Source organism: Pangasianodon hypophthalmus, chromosome 16 (genome assembly GCF_027358585.1).
Source record: "Pangasianodon hypophthalmus isolate fPanHyp1 chromosome 16, fPanHyp1.pri, whole genome shotgun sequence".
Lineage (NCBI taxonomy): Eukaryota > Metazoa > Chordata > Actinopteri > Siluriformes > Pangasiidae > Pangasianodon > Pangasianodon hypophthalmus.
The window spans coordinates 11,540,701-11,551,039 of record NC_069725.1 but is presented as its reverse complement, the minus strand read 5'-3'; the positions used below and the strand labels follow the sequence as shown (position 1 = coordinate 11,551,039).

General features: G+C 37.8%; 1 protein-coding gene across 1 annotated transcript; it reads right to left on the bottom strand.

The window, feature by feature from the left end:
• Nucleotides 1-4,042: 4,042 nt before the first annotated feature.
• zgc:103759 (U8 snoRNA-decapping enzyme) lies at nucleotides 4,043-10,012 on the bottom strand. The gene is made up of 4 exons (XM_026921373.3): nucleotides 9,741-10,012; nucleotides 6,506-6,546; nucleotides 5,125-5,350; nucleotides 4,043-5,042 (listed from the first exon to the last, which is right to left on the bottom strand). Exons 1-4 carry the CDS (start codon nucleotides 9,870-9,872, stop codon nucleotides 4,836-4,838), a joined length of 606 nt encoding a protein of 201 aa, XP_026777174.2. The 5' UTR covers nucleotides 9,873-10,012; the 3' UTR covers nucleotides 4,043-4,835.
• Nucleotides 10,013-10,339: the final 327 nt, after the last annotated feature.

The window sequence follows — 10,339 nt, the reverse complement described above, 5'->3', positions numbered from 1 at the left end:
CCACCAATCCCTCGCCGTGAGAGGATGTCATAAACTAAGCCCCACCTCCATCTCTCCCCACTCCCCGCAGGCTTGCTATAAATACAAGGATGGATATGAATATGCTGTCTTGTTCTCCTAGCTCTCTACTCTCCACCATTTCTCATCCCTCACTCTCTCCTTTTCTCATTCTCTCTCCTGCCATGTGTTGATGCTTGTGACCTTGCACTGTATTCGGTGACCAGCAGCAGTCCACACGTAGATGTATGGCTTGTGATCTCACACACCCACAGAGCCAAGGGGGTAATTTACAGCCATGAATCCACTAGACGCGACCACCCTGCAGATGATGTAGCTTTAAAGCAGATCCTGGGAGTCGTGACCAAATCAATAATAAGGATGGTTAGCTGTGCACAATAACAATGCCTCCACTTGATCCTTCTGCACACAGAAGCACGGCGACAATTAGAAACACGTGCAACACAGCCCACTCAACCACAGGTGAATTACCTATCATGTGATTGTTTTTTTTTTTTTCTATGCCAGATGGCTACTTCCTCAACGCTTGTGTATATGATGACTGTTTCAACAACAGCAATGTGTTATTTCTCTGTGCCACAAGCAGCAAAAACCTGCATCTCAGAGGAAATGATGGTGCCAAATCACTCATCACGTACAACACATCACGTACAACACATACAGTAGAGCATTAAGAAGGTGCACAAAGACTTCCAGACCAACAGAAGTGGGGGAGGGAAGACATGAGATCATGTATCTGTGTCGATAAGTGTGTTACTTTTCCATTAGTAAGGGTGTGTTTGTGTGGTTGAGAGAGTGGCTTAAAAGCAGACGAATATGAAATATGAAGTACAAAGAAGTAAGCTCTGTTTGTGCACAACACTAAAATCTACTCTGGATAAACAATGGGTCAAAGTGGGGGTTTGACTCGGTTCTCTGGAGTGTATAAGGTGCAACTCCTTCGGTTCTTACAGTGCGAGAGTTAAAGAGAAGCTATACACTCTCTACACCCCCAGCTTTCCTGTGCTTGCTTCCTTCCTCTGTTACTCTGTGTCTGTCACTGCCTTTCTCACTCTACCTCAGGATGTGGTGACTATGAATACAGAAAAAAAGAATTCAAAAATCAATTTGAAACTCATGGAACACTTTCAATACACTCCCTATTCTGCATGAATGTTTCAGCATGTTTTTTTCTCATATTGAACAGAAAAAATGCTCAGATCCACAGCTGCATGTGCACTTGTCACAGTAATCCATTCCTAACCAAATGCTCAACAATCTCATGAGAAGCTTCACTTTAATTATGGTCAATAAACTCACACAGATGTAGTAGCTGTGGAAACAAGGATTACTCCACATGAATCTCTCCACCCATGTGTGGCTGGAAAGATGACTCCAATGTTAGAGACTGGGGGAAGCCGGCAGGGCGTCACAAGATCAGATGTGACATGAACAGCAGAATCTGGCGCATACTAGGGGTCTTATGCAACCTGGCAGGTAGCCTAAAAATGCACACTGAGTTAACACAAACACTAATACTCCAACCTTGTGCTAACATGGTCAATGGCAACTCTTCTGCCCCTACTATGGCAATATCCCATGATCCATCTCTTTCCCCTTGGGTCAGTTCAGTTTCCACTTGGTCAGTCAGTCCTCACAGCTCTGACCTACTTCATCACTCTGACTTTACACACACACACACACACACACACACATACACACATATACACATACTGAGGAGAACTGCACATAGTACAACTGGACAGAAAGCAGCAAAATTACCACTCCATTAATGATGAAAACCCATAGAAGAAAAACTATGAGTCACCAAACTGGCAGTAACCAACCGTTGTTTAAGCTGTTGACTGAACACTTTTCAATTAAATGCCACAATAACTGAAATAGACAATACTACCTTGCCTGTGTGTTCCAAAATATCTCAGTCTGTCTATCAATTATTACAATCACTACACAAATGCTGTTCTGTATTGAGTTTGAATATGGCAAGACACATGGTGGAACATTTGCTGTTTTCGTGTGAGTTAGAGATGTTGATAAAAATGACTGAAATTAGTTAAACTTTGGAAGATAAGCCTTGAGATGCATCAGGAAATTCACAGGCACTATTACATCCATTTGCAGTATAATTGCATGGGTCGATAATGTAGTAATGCAGAGCAGATTAGCAAACCACATGTTGAGCAGCTTAAAAACCTTTGCTCATTTACCCTTTGTACACTTAGAACTGTCAACTCCAAGAATAAGGGAAGCAAAGAGGGAAATACAGAAGTGTTACCACTGAAACTTCACCGAAGAGAAAATCAAGTTCTGGCAAGCCTAAACTAAAACTAATATAAAAAAAAGTAAATGAAAAAAAAAACATATAGAAGTGTGATTTGTGGAATGGCAAGCTGTCTCAAATCACTGCTTCCAACAAGAGCATGGCTCAGTTAAGTTATGAAGAAAACTGCATTACATTTTGAGTCGCAGCTGCACAGTGGTGCCTAATTCTATTGATCAGCATCTTAGAGAGTGTTCTCTTCTGTAGATGTGTGTGTGTGTGTGTGTGTGTGTGTTTCAAACAAAATGAGAATCACCATGTTTTATCTGCTTCAATTGCATATGAGGGACTGTGACAAAACTGTGAGAAGATTTACATGCATATATATAACTATATTTACATTTAGTTTTTTTTAAATTCACAACATCACAGCTTTATTTAAAAGAAAACAATAATCTGTTAATATTATTAAGTCCCCAAATGGCTGTAATTAACTTATTATGTAGTTAACTAATGCTTAACACAAATACTTAATGTGCTTAATACAGATAGAGAATTTCATTCCATGTCAACTTGGTTCAATATGGTTAATTATTTGAAGCGATATTTCAATTTCTTGAACACAACAGTGCAACACTGTGGCCATTCTGTAGACTGCAGAATTATGAATGATATTGAGTAATGTACCCTCTCCTGTGACTTCATCAGGGTCTATAATCATGGAAAAATTATTTGAGATTGAGTTTTATTGTTTTATATCTAACAAAACATAAGATTCGTTTTGCTGAACCACCAATCACAACACAGGATCTATGATGCAGATATTAGTGATACATGATCTCTGGCAGAATATTAAACTGTACTGTATAGGGTGAATTCAGATATATTAGGACAATTTTTGAATTTCCACCTTCTTGCCATTAAAAAAACAAACACTCTAACACATGATACATTTCTGACATCCTCAGGGTGTTGACTATCTACATATAGTACGTGGGGAAAAATGTTTGTATCATATTCTGAAGATGCATGATTTACCCTTTTTTCAAGACTGAGTGAAAGCCATTTTGAATGACATGTTTGGTTATTTTGGACAGCATGTTTCAGTGGTTGAGGCTTTCACTTTCATCCACAATTACAGGTTTACAATGTTAGCAAATTAATGAAGTTTATCTCAACATGCGTTTTCAAATTAGACGAAGTTCATGCCTTCTTGGGAGGCAAAGGAGACACTCCATTTTATATGAGTCTTTTTTTTACTCCAGCATAGTGAAGTATTTTACTGAGGTAGAGCCAGGGGAACTCATCCTTTAATTTCAACAACGCAGACTGGTGGCTTATCAGTCTTCAAATGCACATGGATAGCTATAACATTAACTACATTGTGAAGCATGGGAAGATGACAAGTGATGATGAACTGGCATGATTCTTTATTAGTTTTTTTCTGGGTTGAACTAGATTGGGTACTAAACTGAAATTATTTAAATACTACACTGAGCCCATTTGATTGATGTATAGCGTCACTGGCTGGATGAGAGAAGAAGAGACCTTCAAGATCTGTAATGAGTACTTTGATCGATAAATATGTTTATTTAAATAAATAAATAAATAAATAAATAAATTTATTAAAAACTCAAGTAAAGTGAATTTATGGCAAAAAAACTTAAGTCTAGTAACAAAGTACAATTACTTGAGTATTTTCCACCCCTGCCTAAAGGTACAGAAACAGCCGTGAGTGCAGTAATAACCTCAAGAAGCAAAATATTTCCCCCAACAGTGTCCTTTTATTATGAATATTATATGATGATAAAGACAGGCAGGACCTCACTCTGTATACAGACCAAAAGGAACATTTGTTAATTTCATATTCTTTTAATTTTTCATTCTGTTGGATCAATTCTTTCTTTTTAGAAAAGAAATCCATCTTAGAGATAACTGTTTTGTTGGAGAATTATTTGAATACCTCTTACAGAGCATGTTCGGACTTATTTTTTAGTTTCAGAATCTTAACATGTTTCAACAATGAAGCATCAATAAATCTTTTCTGGCCTGGTCTGCAGATTAGCAGAAAATAAATACATGAATTACATAAGCATCAATTTATTTCTGTGTTCACACTTGAAACTGTTACATTAACATTCCAGATGTGAAATGACAAAAAGACCAGCTGTACAGTATTATTTATGATCACTTATATGGACTCAAGCCAAAAGCTTATTCCCTTAAAATAAACCAAAATTCTCAGATTAAAGCCTTTACTGCAGGTCACTTCATTCCATTCAAGAACCAGGTGAGCAGAGGGCCCACAATGGTTTACAAATCATATACTATATATACACAGTTCACATGTTCATGCATTTCACATTAGCATGTGCATAGATTAATAAGCTCTAATTCTTCTTCATACATGACCAAATGTGTGATCAGAACAGATTCTGGTCGTTTAGTATGTAAAATGGCATAAAGACAAAAGAAGGATCCATAGAGAGGAAGCAGAAGTCTGGAACAGTACGGCTGTTCTGCTCATTTTGATGACAGCAGGTTCACAGAGATAATGTCAGTGTGGATCAGATTTAACCGTGTGTCTCATCTCATCTGCCTTTTTAACTGCTTCCTTCAGAGTCTGAGGTGACACCAAGTCCAAACGCTGCAGTGCCTCCAGCAGCTGGGCTCGTGAGTTGCTGATGAATGAGTGAGACAGGAACCAAGGAAGACCACCACCGTTCCTCAAGGTATAGAGGGGTACTCTAGTCAGACCCAACACCTAGATGGACAGATTGTTTTAGGTCCTTTAGGGACAAAGAAAATAAAACAAAACAGCTTTAAGTGAAAGCATGTGGCTTTACCTCTAAGCCATGATCCACAGCATTAGAGACGGCAGCTCTCTCGATCTCTAGCAGCTCAGCCTCTGTAATCTTCTTGCTATAGAAGTGTAAGATGAGGCGGGGAGGAGACTGAGCAAGGTGAGAGGACACATAGTCGTCCGCGGTCACTGGCACTGCCGCCCCCAACTCCTCCTGTAGCTCTCTGCTCAGCCCTGCCTCCAGACTCTCCTCTGAGGGTTTGACTAACCTGCAGCGACCATTTCAGAAACATTCATATACTTTCACTATGTCATCTTTATGAAAATTCTGTCATTGTTTAAACAGTTTACTCTGCATTCACACTTGTAGATAACAATGTTGCCCTTTTCATCTGATAAAACAATGCTAATAGCAAAATTTCTAGGCTACTGGTTGATAAATGTCTAAATATAATTGTGATTGGTTTGTTTAAAACATGTTGCTTATATTTCTGTCGGTTAAAATGTACTTTATTTACTAGGTAATAGCACAGCATTGTGGTGCAATGAGTAGCATTGCTGCTTCATAGCTCCAGGGTCTCAGTTTGATCCTCTGCTTGGGTTACTGTCTGTGTGGAATTCTGCATGTTCTCTTAGTGCATGGGTTTCCTCTGGGTTCTTCGATCCCAGCAACATGCAAGTAGATGTATTGGTTATGCTAAGTTGCTACTAGGTCTGAATGAATGCGCACAATGCCCTGAAATGGCCTGGTATCCTATCTAAGTTGTGTTCCTGGGTCATGCCCAGTGTTCCTGGGCTTGGGATCCATCACGCTGACTGAAGATGAATGAATGAATGAATGAATGAACACTAGGTAATACTAAACATGAACTACCTAATCACATGCACTCAGGAAACTAGCTTGCTGTTTGGACAAAGCACAAGGCATATATTTACTTCTTGCATTTAGTAGCAATGAAGCTTGCTAGAGACCTGGCTATAGTCCTAATTTATTTACAGGAAGCAGAGCTAACATGGCATTTATAACTTTCTCTTTCATTTTTCTGTGATGCTGAGCTCTGATGACAGTTCTGACAGTCCATAGGAAGTAAAAATCAAGCTGAAAAAAAATTATGAGAGTGTATACCTGGGGAATATTGGATATCTCATGCCAAGGAGCGGCCCAAATAATTTACAGAAGGCAATTATTTGGATGTGTTGCGTTACCACGTCATGACTAATAAGCATCAAACTGAGAGCATTTTCATTCAGCTGTCACTTGTCACCTTATTGCTTGATGTTGTTGTCAGAATTGCAGCTCCAAATTGCTCACTTACATAGGAATTAATGTTACTTGTTAGTGTGAACACAGGGTTAGAATTGAATAGTTTCTTTAATTACATTAATTGAATTGATTACTTTGTATTTTCCACATAAACACTTACCCTCCTGGGAAGCCAAGTAAGCCATCGAAACGCATCTGCATCTGAAAAATATTTGGATTTTTGTTTCATGGTCATGCGTGTGGTGCTTTGACCCAATTTCTGACACATTAGAGGAAGCATTTTTGGGAAAGGCAGTTTAAAGTCTTATTTATTTAGTATAAATATGACTTATGATTTGAAAGGGTAAATTTCACACAAATGAAAGGACTGATTAAATATATAGCCACATATGTAGCTGAAGTGATAATAGTGATATTAGCTAATAGTGATTTCCCTTGTGATACCAAATCTTTGATGCCTTTTCTGTCAAAAACCAACATGCAATTTTGAAACACTGTCCCATTGCTTCATCCGCTCTACCCACAAACCCGTGACCATTGCCTGGAGCGTTGTTTCACAACCGCTTTTTAAACTGCCAGAAAAGAAGCCTTGGCAAAACCCTAGCAGGCATTTTGAGGATTGTGTAATGAAGTCGTCCAAGTAGTTTAATGATGCAGAAGTAATGATTTAAGAGACATTGAGCAGGTTAGCAATACAGACACACTGATAATGTATCACAATTTAGATTTGAATTCATCATAAAATATAAAACTGTTAAAATGTTTACTTCAATTTAGGTTAACAATATATTCAGTTTATAAGTATTCTCTCTTTTTATATATTTAAAATGATTTGTATACCAATTTGTATACAAAATACCAAAATTTGACTTATTATGGGCTTACACTCTTGTAGATATCCTACTGCGTTCAGCAATTGGTTAATAATAACAACACTCTTTACGAAGGTGAGACAATTTGGTGGAAGCCAAGAAGCATTTACAAGCAGCCAAGGTATAGGCCTATTGTCATTCATTCCTCACTTTACAAATATTGTACTATTTCTGCCTACACTCAAAAATATAATAACTCTGGCTGTCTTTCTTTATTCTTGGTGTGCATCAGCAATAAAATAAAATAAATTAGCAATTATACTGTCTATACACCAGACAAAAATATAAATAATGAAATGATCATGGACTATGGGAAACACAGAAGAACACATGCTCCCCTAACCATAACCATAAATGGAGCTGCGGTACAGAGGGTCAGCAGCTATAAATTCCTTGGTGTCCTCATCACCGAGGATCTCACATGGTCAGTGCACAGCGGACCTGTTATAAGGAACGTACAACAGGCCTTTACAACCTCAGATGCCTTAAAAGATTCTATCCGAGAATATCGCATCCTTACTAGCAGCATTAACGGCTGGTTTGGGAACTGCACTGCTCTTGGCCATAAAAACTTATCAGAGAGTAGTACGAACCGCCCAGTGCATCACTGGAGACAAACTTCCTTTCCGTCCAGGACATTTACACCAGACGGTGGCTGAGGAGTGCCTGGAGGAGTATCAAAAATCCCAGCCACCCAAACCAGCCATTTCACACTACTGCCTGGAGGCAGATGGTACTGCTGTATTCCAACAGGCCAAATGACTGCTGAATAACTGTGCATTGCACTAGACAGACATTAACTGCACACTATTTTCATGTAGCATAGTCTACAGATTGCACTCTACACTTTTCTAGCCACTTAACTGTTTACATATACTACTATGCGTATATTAAATTACTGTTTTCTTCATACATCACTACTCACTCTCATATACTAGAATTCTTAGATCATACGTATACAGTTCAATATGCAGTTCTACTATTTATTTACTTTGTATTATGCACACAACATATATTTTTGTATTTTATTCTTTCCTTACCTCTATTTTATTCTTACCTTTAACTGACAGCAATATATTCTTTAGTTTACTCACTTTTATACCTGTGTAAGCATTTACATTTACATTTATGGCATTTGGCAGACGCCCTCATCCAGTGCGACTTACAGAAGTGCTCTGAAGACTCTATCAATAAATGCATCCTGATACTGGTTCAGTAGGTCACAGACTAAGAGTACTATCAGTCTAAAAACACACACAGACAACACAAGAAACACACACAGACAACACAAGAAACACACACAGACAACACAAAAACTGATATATGGCAATAAATCGAAATGTACTAGATGACACAATCTATGTATATACATGGGTTTTTAACAAAGTAATATACTTAAAATACATTATTTAGTGCCCAGTTCTCTTTATAAAACAAATAACATGAATTTGAAACACTAGAAATGGATTTAACAGCTGTAGCCCAGAAATCTATTTCAACACCCACTAGGACAGTGTTTCTCAACATGGGGTGTGGGGATCCTGGAGTGTCCATGAAGCATAGCCAGGAGGTCCAGGGGAAACCACAAGCCACCATTATCAAAGTTATATAAATAATGTCAACTGGAATTTTATGATACTATAATAAAATGGATTTCATAAAGTATCATATACAGTGGAAAATTCAGAAACAAAAAAAAATATCTGGCTTGAATAAATAGCCAAAATATTATTGTACACAATATAGATAATGTGTGTACATTATTGAGTAGTTTTTTTATTATTATTTATTTACAGAGGTTCATTTATTTTTGTTACAGTTGTGGAAATCACAACCTAACTATATCAACGTTATTATATCTATTTATTGAAGTCTTTCAGTTATTTGATTGTTCGACTGGACACTTAAGTTTCTCTAAAACAATTAATAATGTCGCATGGAACTAATGTTTTCTGTCGGTGGAAGAATCAGGCATAAAATATTTTATGGCTCCAAATTATTATTGTTCACATTTAAATAATGTGTACAATAATTTAACATTTAAATAATTGTACACATTATTTAAATTATTTTAAATAAATTCCACAAACCCCCTATATACAATCCAGCTTTACGAATATGCTAAATTAATTATTTAGCATATTTGTATAGCTGGACTGTGTTTCTAAAACAGTACACGGGGGATCTGTGGAATTTATTTTACAGTTAAAGGGGCTCCTGGCTGGAAAACGTGACACCCCATGCACTAGGACACAGTACCGTATTAAAGGCTGCACTTCACGTTTTAACCGCTAGGTGGTAGTAATGTGCACTAAAGTAAGCAAGCTTCTGCCACTCTCACCACCATTTTATTGTATTTCAAAATAGTAGTCTAGACGCTGTTTCTGTGCGCTTCTCTCTGCTGTGAATCAAACAATTCTAAATTCATTTTGAAAAGTAAATCGTATGTCTGCTGCTCTCTGTGGATCTCATTGAATTTCCTAGCATATTCCATGTAAGAGTAAGGAATAAAAACGTCCTCACCAGCACGATATGTTTAATAGGGATTTTGCCGAAGAGTTTAGCATTGCTATCTGCGTACAGCAGGATGTGACAGGCGTGTTTGTGGTCCAGCCGCGACAGCGCATCTTCTCTGTTTATGTCTCTTCCAGCCATTTCACACTGTAATTACACAGCGAATTTAGCTCATCAGGGAAAGAACTTTACGGATAAACGTCACTTTAGAAAACTGACAACCAATAACAGTGTGAAGACAACTACAGCGGTCTAATAGAGTTGAATTTCAAAATATGAGTCCTGCAACATATTTGACCACAAGAACGAATGAAAGCCTTTATTGTCATTGTATATCTCTGTATACAACGAAATTAGGAAATCAGGAAAGTGAGACGTTAAAACAGTGTAGTGCTGTGAATAAAACTCATTCATTCATTCATTCATTCATCTTCTTCAATAAGCGCTAGGCCATCACACAGGCCATCATGTACACACATTGACACGCTCATTCACACCTAGAGGAAATAGTGTAGACAATCCACCCAACAGCATGTTTCTGGGAGATGGGAGGAAACCACAGAACCAGGAGGAATCCCACATAGACACAAAGACAACGTACAAAACTC

Excerpts from the sequence above, each read along its gene's own strand:
- zgc:103759 (XM_026921373.3), bottom strand. The coding sequence starts at position 9,872 with ATGGCTGGAAGAGACATAAACAGAGAAGATGCGCTGTCGCGGCTGGAC. Across the intron at positions 5,351-6,505 it reads TTACTTGGCTTCCCAGGAGG|GTTAGTCAAACCCTCAGAGG; the intron begins GTAAGTGTTTAT and ends TGGTCGCTGCAG. Across the intron at positions 5,043-5,124 it reads CTGTGGATCATGGCTTAGAG|GTGTTGGGTCTGACTAGAGT; the intron begins GTAAAGCCACAT and ends CTGTCCATCTAG.